At 40.8% G+C, this 13,566-nt stretch overlaps 1 protein-coding gene across 1 annotated transcript in view; it reads right to left on the reverse strand.

The window, feature by feature from the left end:
- MYO10 (myosin X) overlaps window positions 1-13,566 on the reverse strand; it is a 207,501-nt gene that overhangs the window by 35,863 nt on the left and 158,072 nt on the right. Inside the window, exons 20-21 of the mRNA XM_069492016.1 lie at window positions 1,496-1,620; window positions 1,285-1,399 (exon numbers count right to left, since the gene is read on the reverse strand). Coding sequence (XP_069348117.1) covers window positions 1,285-1,399; window positions 1,496-1,620 — 240 coding nt within the window. The remainder of the gene's footprint in view (window positions 1-1,284; window positions 1,400-1,495; window positions 1,621-13,566) is intronic.

Below are 13,566 nucleotides of genomic sequence, written 5' to 3' on the forward strand. Positions count from 1 at the left end.
TGGCTACACAGCAAGGAACTTAGGCAGCCTCTAGGAGTTGCAAGCAGGCCCTGGACAACAACCAGAAACAAAATGGGACCTCAGCCCTGCAAACACAAGGAACTGAATTCTGCCAATAACCAAGTGAGCTTGAAGGAGCACTTTAAGTTCCAGAAAGAATGAAGCCCCAAGACACAGACATTGCAGGCTTATGAGACCCTGGTCAGAGGACCTGGCTCAGCCATGCTCCAGCTCTGACCCTTAGATACTGTGAGATTATAAATGTGTGTTGTTAGAGGCACAAAGTTTGCAGTAACATATTACATGGCAATAGAGAGCGAATGCAATACCTCTGCATGTCCTCTCTACCCTGTGAAACGTTTATATCTCAAATCCCTCGGCAGTTAAACATTCCTCCAGAGCATCATGCCTTTCCCTTGCTGAGTGGCCGTGGGGTGATGCCTAAGTACATGTCATCCATTTCATGTTGGTCAAACTGCAAGATACAGGTCTCTCTCTCTTCCTCCTGCCCTCCTGCCCTTCCTGTCTCCTTCTCTCTCTTTCCCTCTTTTAAACAAAGAAACTCCTTGGTTAAAAATAACATATTGTAAATGAAAACTTTAAAATACTTCTCAGATTTTGCATTACTACACGTAGGGGCACAGGGATCAGCTCTTGCTTTTTCAGGACACAGGTATATTCAGAGGCCAACCCCCAGCTGCCTGCATTTCTGTGTCCAAAGTCACATTTCTCTCCTTCCTATGTGATAAGTTATTACAGGTGGGTGGGGAACAAGAGTGAAAAGTCAAACGAAATTTTTGGCAGTTCCCTGATGTAGGGAGAAGAGGTCAGACAACTAATTTGATGGCTAATTTTTGGTGTTCTGGCCAGACTGCCCACTACCCAGCTCCCGTCTGGAATACGGGGTTAAGGGCTGCCATCACAGCGGCATGTTCCAAAGTGGATTTTACTTTTCACTTTCTGGACCGAGTTTCTGCAACCTCTAGGATTTCAGACTGTCTGCTGCTCTCTCACTCAATAGTTGCTGTGGTTGCAGGGACAACAGCCAGCATTTGAATTACAGAAAGTTAGAAGGGTCTGGGTTTTCACTTCCCAGACATAGGGGGCTGCCTAGTACTTGCAGGACACTGAATCAATCATCTGTTAACATCTGTTGACTGCCTGGCTACACACACACACCCCCAATTAGGATGAGAAGTTTCAGTGTGTTCTTCAATGAAACAGAGTCCCTGACAAGTCAAGGACTTCAAACAAAACAGTAACAGGGAGACAAAAGATTCGAACCTTGGTCTTCCCCAGCTGCCACTCGCTGCTGGAGGCGTCGTAGACCTGCAGCAGGGTCGTGCACTTGCCTCGGACGTCCTCGGGCAGAGCCAGGTTCCGCATCAGCACTTTATACCTGTGGCATAAGAAACACACAGTGTCACCTTCTGCTATGGGTCCATCTTCCCCAATCCCTTTGAAAAGAAACAGGATCCATTCAGCTCCCTCTTGCCTTTTGTAAAAATCCTGAAAGGGTCTTCGGACCGCATACCCAGCCTTGCGGATTCTCACGGTCTCCAGCATCCCCGAGTACCGCAGCTGGTTTAGCACAACCGCCTGGTCAAACTGGTCTGGCATCTAAACCGTGCAAAAAAGGTGGGACACAAATAAGATGGAATTAGACACCGTGAGTCAGCAAGGCCACCCACCACTGTTTTACACCCCCTGTACACGTACAAGAAATTTGAATCTATACAGAAATACAGAACAGAGAGTGAACTCCCGTGGACCCATCACCTCCGTTCCATCACCCCACGGCGACGCTGCCCCATCCACGGCCCTACCTACTTACTCCTTCCTCTTATATTTTTTGAAGAAAGCCTGAGCCATCACATCCTCTTGTCTGTAAATATTTTATTTAGTATATGTCGTATTTCGATATAACCACACCATTACCATACAAAAGATACCAATAATTCCTTCATATTAATATCCTTGTTCAAACTTCTGTCTCACAAATATCATAAATGTACCACCATTTTTCAATTGATTTTTTTCCGCAAAGAATCTAAAGTGTCACATAAGTATCACTTTATTTGACATTTTAAACTTCAATTTAAAGGCATTTAAAGGCATTTTTTAGCTAAAGAATACAGTGCTCCAGTTAGGGACATGCGTGTACACACACATACACACACACACGAGAATGGAGAAGGGGGGCAACAGTGCCAGCCCCAGCGAAGAAAAGAGACAAAAATGAAGAAGAATTTAAATTTGCTCAATTTCTAGTCAAATACCCCATTTATTGTGAGTTCCATACCATGATCACTAAATAAAGTGAGCCCAAGAACATACAAATTGAAGACTGAGGAAATCAAACCAAGACTTAACGTTCTGAAATGTGTTCCCTTATCTACTCAGTTCTCAAACTGGCATTGGTGCCAGGACAAGAGTTTTTCAGGGCAAAGCAAAAAAGTGGGCCATTTCCCATTCACGGCTTTTTGGATGGTGACTTGTTTTTTTTAATCCACTCTTTGATTGATCTGTATTTTGTTATCCTAAGTAACTGTGAATAAAATAACTGGAAAACAGTGCCAAAGGATGTCACTGTTAAAAAGTACAAAAAAATGCAAAGTGGCTTAATTTGTGACCCTTAAAAATGCAGTCAGTCATTAACACAAAATTAGGCTTAAAGCCATGTTCCTCTGCCCACTTTCAACATCGGCAAAAAATAAATTTAAAGAATGCTTTGCAAATCTCCCTTACAACTTTTGATGGAATAGCTGCCATCAGCTCTAGCAGGCTGACTTCCCTCATATTTAATTTCTTCTACAAACACTGCGGTCAAATTGTCTTTACTTAGCAGTATTCTAGCTGAGTGCAGCCAACAAAGTAGGGCAAACATCCAAAGAACTGTGGCTCTCTGGTTTTTAGGTCTTGAGCATTTAAACTGTCCTTAGAAAAGTAAGAAAAGCATAAAAACATGAAAACAAAATTACCCTTGGTGACTCTTACACTGTATTTCTGGATTAAAAAATAGGGATGGGTAACTGTTCTAAAGGTATTTGGTTACAATGCTTCTGTTATATTTATTTGCTAATATAATCTGACCACTAGCAGTCCACAAAGACTGGTGTAGTGCTAATATAAAACGAACACCGAATAAAGTATCAGACTTATTCAACTTTGTTAAATTCATAATATCAGAGAAACCTTCTAAATTTAATATTTAATCATTTGATGCTCAAAGACTTCAATCTATGTATCTCTCTCTATCTCCAAAGCTTTCGCTGTTCCTGACCCACTCTTTTTATTCCTTGTTTCTTTTCTTCCAGTGTCTATTTAACAGAATCCGCACAATCCCTTAGCCCGGCACTTGAGTTCTTAAAACACTCTAAAAGACATTACTAAAAAGGCCTCCCCATCCAAAAAGTTCAGCCACACTCACCATCTTCCCGTCTCTCTGAGGGACATTCCACCTTCAGTTTGGCTCTCGGGCCAAAATTCATATGGAAACCAACTGCCACACTGACCTTTTCCCCACAGCTAAAGACGTGGAACAATAATGAACACCATTCCTGTGCTTTAAAAAGTGCCCGGTCGCCATGACAACCCCTTCCATTCTCGGGCTAATTAGTGTGGTGTGGTTGTAGGATTTGATACAGCCCAGGGAGGGGAAGGAGAGAGCCACTGGGAGAGGCCACGAGTTCCAGGCTCCCATTGCGATTGTATGTCTGCCCCTTCCCAGTAATTTAACCAGGGGAAGGGGATCTATAGGCTGATTGTCGCCCTGGGCAACACCCCCACCCCCCCACCCCCGTCACCAGAGCGGGGAACCTGGATTTCCATTGGTGGTTCTCTTTTCAGCTGCAATTTCCTTTTCGGGTGAATTGAACGTTTAAAGATGACACAGCTGGAGGCTGGACAAGGAATGACTTAAAGGCATTTTTCCTTTCAAAACTTCACTAAGGCACTCCAGTCTTGACTGATAACTAGTTTTCCAGAACTCAGTTCCCTCCAACAAAGACTGCCTGCAGTGTGCTAACAGTGAAGTTTTGATGGCGACAAACTAGTTAGATTTTGGAAGGAACAGCCTTAACCCAGGGCAATTCTAGTCAAAGGAATCTGAGCTTGATCGATTTACTGAATATTTATTAAACACCTACTATATGCAAGGTTTCATGATCCATGCTTAGGGGAAGATTTAAAAAAGCTTGGGGCCGGATGTTATTTCCAAAGACCCTGAAGTTTAGGAGGGTGACAGGTACACCAAACATCACTACTTATATACAGTAGAAAGCCTAAATTAAACCATATTCAAGATTAAGTTCATTGGGGACACAAGAGACAGAAAAACACAGAGGGACATGGGAATAGCATGGATTCAGACCAGAGCTTGGACTCTTCAAATGCTGGAAAGAAGAGACATCCCATGCAGAGAAAAAGCAGCACGAAAGCCATGAGGTGGAAAAAGACCCTGGCAGGTTCAGTCCTCAAGCAGGGACAGAACGGGGGAGGTGGGGAGGGTCCTGGGCAGAAGATAGACACAGTGCTTGTTTGATGGTCGTTGTGCTCAGATAGAGAGGCTTGGAGCAGGAGACGCACAGGCTTTGACACGGGGCCCCTTGGTGGCAGTGCCAACACTGGAAACAAGACCATGCCCAGAGGGATGGCTGACTATATTCCAATACCACACCATAAAGTATTACGCAGCCTAAAAAATAAGACTAAACTGAAGACACATCAGGTGACTCTGGGACCTTTCATAAATTATTACTGAGTGAGAAAAGCAAGCCACAGAAAAGTAGGCACAACAATCTCATTTTAATTAAAAAAAAAAAGACACCTCCCCTACAAAACCCCTGCTCTATCTATGTATATGTGTATGAATATAAAGTCATGTGACACATAATGACATTTCCAGCAACAACGGACTACATATATGACAATGGCCCTACATGATTAAAATACCATATTTTTACTACACCTTTTCTATGTTTAGATTCGCAGATACTACCATTGAGTTACAATTGCCCACAGTATCGTACAGTTACATGTTGTACAGTTTTGTAAGCCTTGGAGTGCCATATAGCCCAGGTGTGTAGTAGGCGACCCCACTTAGGTTTGTGTAAGTACACTCTGGGATGTTCGCATGACAACAAAGAGAACGTGGAAAGACACAGGCTAGGGTGTTATTGAGTAGGAGACACTGCTTTGGGTGGTGGGGTGGGGAAGAGCCAGCTCAGAAAAAGGGGAAAAAATCAGATTGCACTAAAAGAAAGAAGTAGTCACATACATGACATGAAAATATCTGTAGGACTATGTATCTTTGAAGACATTTAAAAATAATATTTTTTAATAAGGGAAAACAATCAGATACAGAATGGCTTCTGGAGGTCCTGCAGGGAGAAGAGACAAGACGCTGCTGCCTGTGAGGGTACTTGAAAGTGGAAACTACCCAACGCCCATGAATGCAGAGAACACATGTAGAATAAATCCACACCGTGGAACATTATTTGGCCATAAAGAGGAATGAAGTCCTGATACGTGCTACAACTTGGATGAGCCTTGACATCATCATGCTAAGTGAAAGAAGCACGTCACTGTTGCAAAAGACTACGTATCACGTGACTCCATTCATACACAATATCCAGAATAGGGAAGTCTACGGAAACAGTAGATTCTGGTGGTTGCTTAGGGCTGCTAGAGCAGACAGGGATACAGGGCCTGGGTAACTAAAGGGTGAGCGGGTTTCTTTTTGAGGTGATGAAAATGTTCTAAAATTGACTATGGTAATGGTTACACAAATCTGCGAATATTAAAAACCCCACTGAATGGTATATATATTTTAAACAAGTCAATTATACGGTAGGTGAATTATATCTCAGAAAAGGTGTTAAAAATAAAAATGAGTATATCAAATGCCAGGCTGACAGTGAGCCATTTAATCTGGACGAGAAGGGATGGGTACAAGAGAAAGTTTGCATCCTGGAGACAGGATGAAATCTATCTCGTTTTAAATGATACACTTTGGGTAATTTAACGCTACCAAAAATAATTAGACCAGGGCGGGAGGATCACTTGAGGCTAGGAGTTGGGGACCATCCTGGGCAATAGAGAGATCCCATCTCTACCAAAAAAAAAAAAAAAAAAAAAAATTAGCCAGGTGTAGTGGCCCGGCCCGTAGTCCCAGCTACTCAGGAGGCTAAGGCAGGAGGATCCCTTGAGCCCAGGAGTTTGAGGCTGCAGTGAGCTATGATGACACCACTACTGCCCAGGCAAGACTGTGTGTCCAAAAAAAAAAAAAAAAAAAAAAAAATTCTTTTACTACAATCTGAAAAAATAAGATTTCAGAATGCCTAGATAAAAACAAATGATCAATGACAGGACACACAAAAGCTTCCACAAACATCAATTATGTGCAAACCTCACCTCCTGCAGCTTAAAATTTAAATAAAGGGTAACAAAGGTGATGACAACCAAAGACACAAAGACCAGGGGGAAGGGCTTTACAACCAAGGACAGAAATACACACATTTATGCAGGAAGGAATCCCATTGCCCTGAACGTTATCTGTGCTTATTTAATTAAAGAAAATAGAGTGAGGGTATCTGTGGATCCTTGAAATTCTAACTCTTTTCAGCATTTGAGAATCTCATAAAAACTAACCAAGGAATCCTGAGAAGAGCCCAGGAAGGGGGTGGGAATCCAGCCAGCCACATAGGGGTCACTGGGTTTGGCCAGGGCCAGCCAGGGCTTGAGGGAGAAGGTTCTTCTCTCCACGCCCAGAAGGCGGAAGTCAGGCACATGCTGATTAAGCACTTGCAGCGCAAGGCAATCCCACACCACAGCTCAGGTGGGAGCCTCGCCACACCCTGAGGTCTCGTGGAGAGAACAATAATACTGTTCACCGTACTGAGCGGGAGGGGCAGGCTAAGTAAGGAGGTGAAGCTGGCGCATAACTGAGTCTTATTCCACTCTGCCATCCTCCATTGCTACATGTCACTTCAACATGGATCCAGGAGACCAAATTTTTAAAAAAAAATTGGTTTGAAGGGAAACAATGATTTTCTTTAGCAGAAACAGCACATCTGACATCTGACTGTGATTTTGTAAACTGAGACCTATGTAAGTCTCTGTAATTTACTATGCCCTACCTTCCTTCTGCCAAAGAAGAATGAATTAAGGCAAGATTAAATAAACCAAAAATAAATGTGGTGACCAAAAGTAAAAAACAGTAGAAAATGCATCAGACTCCCTTTGGCCTTGGCTGATGGAAAGAAAGCTCAAGGTTAAACTTAATCCTCAACATCAGTAATTACCGTTAACCAGGTATTTAATTTGCCTTCATTTTTGAATGACTTTTTATAGATATTAATCAATAGATCTCAATTCCTTTAAGAAGCATGAGAAGTATATATTATGTTTGAAGTCTAAGATAACAACCATCAAAATGTTTAGAGACAATAATTTTTTTAAAAATAATTCTGTTATTCTATCCTCAAATTCTATTATTCTACCTCTGCTGTTGATTACACACATGGAATTTCAAATCCTTGCTTCGCAGCCTTGCAGCAAACCACATGCTCTTTGTTCATGTGTGAGAAGAATGGATAGCAATCCTTCAATTCATATCGCACTTTATTACAGAAACCCTGATGGGTGGCTTAGATGGGTAATATTATTCCATTTTGTAGATGAGGAAACTGGAAGTGAACAAGGTCAAATGACTTGTTCAAACCAGTTTTAATATTTGCTGAAATAAAGCAAGTAGGAAAGTAAGCCTCAAAGAACTTCACATTCCTGAAAACTAGTAAGTGAATCAAACTTGTATGCACCAAACTTATTTTCCTACTGACATATTATAAAACTTGGGTAGGCCGGGCGCGGTGGCTCACGCCTGTAATCCTAGCACTCTGGGAGGCCGAGGCGGGTGGATCGCTCGAGGTCAGGAGTTCGAGACCAGCCTGAGCAAGAGTGAGACCCCGTCTCTACTAAAAATAGAAAGAAATTATCTGGCCAACTAAAATATATATAGAAAAAATTAGCCGGGCATGGTGGCGCATGCCTGTAGTCCTAGCTACTCGGGAGGCTGAGGCAGTAGGATCGCTTGAGCCCAGGAGTTTGAGGTTGCTGTGAGCTAGACTGACACCATGGCACTCACTCTAGCCCGGGCAACAAAGTGAGACTCTGTCTCAAAAAAAAAAAAAAAAAAAAAAAAAAAAAACCAACTCGGGTATATTTCTATAGCATATAATTCTGAGAGGAATGAAAACTTCTTTAGGGAAAAGATTCAGGTGGAATCCAGGCATAGAGTATGCTCCATATCATATCGTCCCAGTAGCAAGCCATCTTCTGGAAACACAAAGATGTTCTCTGAATACTTCACTACTAGGAGGGGTCTTAGGAACCAATTTAGGTTCCTAAATTGTATTAGATGTTGACCTCATCTAATACAAGTGATTTTAAAATCACAATTTTAAGGGCCATGGCAACACAGATGAGAAACTAGTTTGCTACATTGTGAGTTCAGCCAAGTATCTGCCTATGGACATACCAGCGAATGAAAGACATCTGGAAAATCATATAGCAAGCTCCAAACAAACCCAACCTCGGTTACATCATAGACAGACAATCACAGGCTATCTGTGCATCTCAGTCTCAGATAACTGACCAAGAATTCAAATGTTCTTTGACCCACTTGGGGTTTGGCTCCCCTTGTATCTCTTCCCTCCTCCTCGGGTACCTGCTAAGGGTGGTGTCTGAGCACCAGTGGGCAGGGGACCCACTCACAACGTGTGGCACCGCGTCCCTCACAATGCGCCCGCACATGACAACATATTTCATAATGACCAGTTTTGCTCTAATAACAAATACCAAACACAAGCTGGGTGCTTCTGAACACAAGTTATAATTTATTTCTAGAATGGGTCCTTTCCTACCTATTTTGGAGATAATTTATTCAAAGTCTAAAAAAACGATATGATCAAAATGTCTTAGAGATTATGTAAAACTAAGTATTAATTATTATTTTAATCAATTAAAAACATCCTAATTTATTAGTCTTTTTAATTTTTTAAACTTTGTCTTGTAAGACTTAAAAAAAACCCCACATTGATAGATTATTTCTCAAAGATAGTGGTATAACATTTTAACATGAATTAAAGAGTTCTACTTTTCCACGTTATATTTTTAAATGGATCCTGAACTACTTTATGTGAAATACTTTAAACTTTATTTACATATATATTAGGTTTGCAACTGAGAGACTCATTACATAGTTATCATATTATAAAGCACTAGTCCCTGGTAGACTAAGAAACAGATAACATGTTGATTATTTAGTAAAAAGAGCCACTGCATGATTCTTTATTTGATAAGCAACTATTTGGGGGGAGGGGTGGGGACTGCAACTGGCCTTACAGAGAGGATTTAATATGTTGTTAAATTTGTATTTGCATTACCATTATGGGATACATCTCTATCTCGTTCAACTTCAAACACAAACTTTGCCTGTTGATAACGCCCCTTCTACTTAAGAATTTAAAGACTCCATAGGCACTTGCCCAAAGTCAATTATGTTACGCTAATAAAATACCATTCCCAGCCCTACAGTTCCTGAGAAAAGCTTACCACGGGACTCCCATGCCCACCTCTTACTAATTCACAAAGAGGACTCTGCAAGTTATCTCAGTCTTTGCTTTCTTTGCTGCAACAAACTCTCAAGAGTGGTGCATAAATATCATCGGATAAGTCTACTATGCTTTGGACAGTGTTCAAAAGCACGGTTACTAAAGCAGCAATACAATTTTCCTGACCTTGAACAGGCAGTAAACAAAATTCAATAAAACTACTGACAAAAGTTCTTTGTACTTACATCAGTCGTTTCACTCTTGGGCTGTTAAACATTTTACACAGTTGTTGCCACTTGTTAAGTTTCACAGTTTTAGAAAACAGGCAGAAACTAATTTCTGCTAGAGAAGAGGCAACCCCCCCCTCGGGTCGGGAACAGGAAGCTAAGCAGTTACATGACTTGCCATCCTGGCGAGGTGAGTCAGTCCTGGAGGTCAGATTATAGAGTATGGAGAGTTCTCCCTCACCAAGGACAGCCTTCAACCACGCCCCTCCTGGGACTGAGCAGGGTTATCACCCTAACCAAGGAAAACTCACACTGTGAAAGCTGGGAGCGTCGTGCTTACCGCAGATCCACACTACCTCAAATACTTAATGGAAAAGGAAAAATCTGAAAATAAATACTATGCACACACACAGCAAACCTTTCTCAGGCTTAGCTTTGTCATATCATATCCCTGTTCACAAACCTCCAGGATATGCCGAATGAGGACAAAGGCTTCAATTTCACATTCAATGTCCCCACAGTATGGCTCCAATTTACCTTCCCAGTCAAGACACCCCTAACACAAACCCTGTGTTTTAGTCCAATTATAGATAATTCTAGTTGTTTCTTGACTAAAATGATCATATCCTGTCTTCATCTCAGCTGAAGCTAGTCTCTCCACTTGAAATGTTCTCCTGCCATCTCTAACCGTTGGGTCTGATGGGTCTTTTAGGTGTCTCTCAAATGCTCCTCTTTCCATAAAACTGTTCCCGACTGCATCAGAACGGTGCCATCTGTGACCTTCTTCTCCCCTTGTCACACGCTGTGACAAGCCTTATGATGTGACCCTGATCACTCTCTTTTTCACATCATATATTTCTGGATACCCATTAGGCATATCCACGTGAACTCCCCATCAGATTATACATTTTTTCAGGAGAGGAGCTGAATTTTATGAATTTCTGAGTTCACTAAATTGCCTGGCATCGGACTTGACATATCAGATATATACTCATGCTGGTGTATTGTGTAAATAAAATTATGGTTCTGTTTACATCTGTTTCCAACATATTTGTTTAATTAACACTAAACAGGTTTGCCTCTGTCACAGGTTTTCAAGAAATGAAAATGATACTTGATTTTAAAAGCACATCTATATAACTATGCATATATATAAAAAACTATAATCAACTGATTTTTGACAAATGAACAAAGGCAATTTAATTGAGAAAAGATTATTTTTTAACAAAAAAAATAATTGGAATAATTATTCCAAAAAAAATAACTGGAATAATTGGACATCAACATATAAAGAAATAATCTAGACACAGACATTACAACTTTCACAAAAATTAACTCTAAGTGGATCATAGACTTATGCATGTCATGCAAAGCACAAAACTATAAAACTCCTAGAAAGTAACATAGGAGATAATCTCGGTAACCTTGGGTTTGGTGATGACTTAGATACAACACCAAAGCATGGTACACGAAAGGAAAAACTGTTAAGTTGGATTTCATTAAAATTAAAAACTTTTCCTCTTAGAAGGACACTGTAAAGACAATGAAAAGACGAGCAACAGATGGGAAAAAACTTTGGAAACTACATATCCGAAAAAACACTATATCAAAAATATACAAAGAACACTTAAAACTCAACACTATGAAAACAATGCAGTCTTAAAAATGCGCAAAAGATCTGAACAGACACGTCACACAGATAGCTAACAGGCACATGAAAAGATGCTCAACATCACTTGTCATTAGGGAATCACAAATTAAAACAATAAGGAGGGACCCTTACATACTTATTAGAATCATTAGAATCCAGAAAATTAACAATACCGAATGCTGGCAAAAATGTGAAGCAACAGGAACTCTCATGCATAGTTGGCGGGAATGTGAAATGGTACGGCCACTTTGGAAGACAGTCTCTTACAAAGCTAAACATAGTCTTAACATATGATCCAGCAATTGCTCTCTCAGCAATTTTCCCATTTAAGCTGAAAACTAAGGTCCACACAAAAACCTGCACATAAGTGTTTACAGCCTCTTTATTTATAACTGCCCCAGACTGGAAGCAATCAAGGTGTTCTTCAATATAGGTGACTGGGCAAAGAAACTATGGTATATCCTTACAATGGAATATTATTCACAGATTTTTCTTTAAAAAGCTATCAAGCCACAAAAAAGACATGGAGGAACCTTAAGTGCACAGTACTAGGTGAAAGATGTTAGTTAGAAATGGCTATATACTATTTGATTCCAATTATATGACATTCTGAAAAAGGCAAAACCTCAGAGGCAGTAGAAAGATCAGTGGTTGCCAGGGGCTGGGGGAGGGATGAACAGCTAAGCACAGGGAATTTTAGGGTGGCACAACTTTTCTGTACGATACTGTCAGGGTGAACACGTGACGTTATGCTTTTGTCAAAACCTGTAGAACATTAAAACACAAGAGTAAACCTTGGAGAAAACCAAGAAATAATATAGATTGTCATAAGAGAATCTAAATGTATTACAAATGTATGAGTTACCCTCACTGTAGGGGGTGGGTGGAAAAGATCCTGATTTACATAACTTTGGGAATGTATGGGGGAAGACTAAAAGCAAAAAGAACTGCAGGTAAGTGCTGTGCTGTATGTCGCTGATTGATACTGTACACATATACTGTAATTCAACAATTAAATAATTGGGTGTCATATGGTGGGAGCCAGGTTTCTCACTGTCGAGAGTGAGAATTTTGCACGAAAACCTAAATGAAACCAATGCTGTCCTACTAGATTTGATTTACTTTCATGAAAACGGCAGCAGAAAACGCCAGGGTCACGAGGCTGGCTCAACTGTAATTCTAAGGATGTCAGTTGGAAGGTCCGAGTGGTCCTCAAAATGTGTTTCTAGAGAACATGTCCAAATCACATTTCAACACCTGGTTATTTTTTGCAATTACTTACATGACATGACTGGAATGTGTTTCCATGAGAAATGGTTCAGCTGTAAGATGTAGCAATGAAGTAACTTTTCAGTACAGAGTTTAACGAGGATAGACGCAAAAGAAATTGGCAGATGACAATGATCTCTTTTCCCCCATTAACTAATTTGTTGTTGTTAAAAATCCCACAGCTCTCCTGGAGAAAACCACTCTTACCAGCTGCCTGTGCCTTTTTTCCAGACACATTCTATGCACGCACAAACAACAGTGTGCAAGGGTATGTGTGCATACCTGCTCACAGGTGCATACAGATAAACACAGTTTTTATGAAAATGCAAATAAAAACATGTGCCACATTTTTCTGCTTTCACCTAACAGACTCTTAGTGATAGTTCTCCAGGACATAGAGGTCTCGCACTTTCTTTGTCACAATTGCTCAGTATGTCATTACCTGAATGCATTTAATTGGATCCCTATTGATAATGAGCATTTAGATTGTTTTCTAGTCTTTGGTGTTTTCTCATCCAATTTTTAGTGAATGAAAAGAAATAAAAAAGCAGAACCATGGAGTCCCTATACCAGAGAGTTTCCTGTCAATACCATCCCCTGTCCCCCAAGAATCCTCTGTTCCGTGGTGACTGCAGTCCTGTACTTTTTGATGGCTACTGGTTTAGAAGATGATCACTCCAATGCAAAGCATTAGAACCTCTTGTCTCCCTCCCAGCTCTCCTTCTAAGGAAATGCTATTACTAATAAGGTGCCTTGTGCGGGACAGGCTTTTCCTTTGTAGAAAACATCACACTCCTGGACTCGC

The sequence above is a fragment of the Eulemur rufifrons genome, chromosome 17 (assembly GCF_041146395.1).
Source record: "Eulemur rufifrons isolate Redbay chromosome 17, OSU_ERuf_1, whole genome shotgun sequence".
NCBI classification, from domain to species: domain Eukaryota; kingdom Metazoa; phylum Chordata; class Mammalia; order Primates; family Lemuridae; genus Eulemur; species Eulemur rufifrons.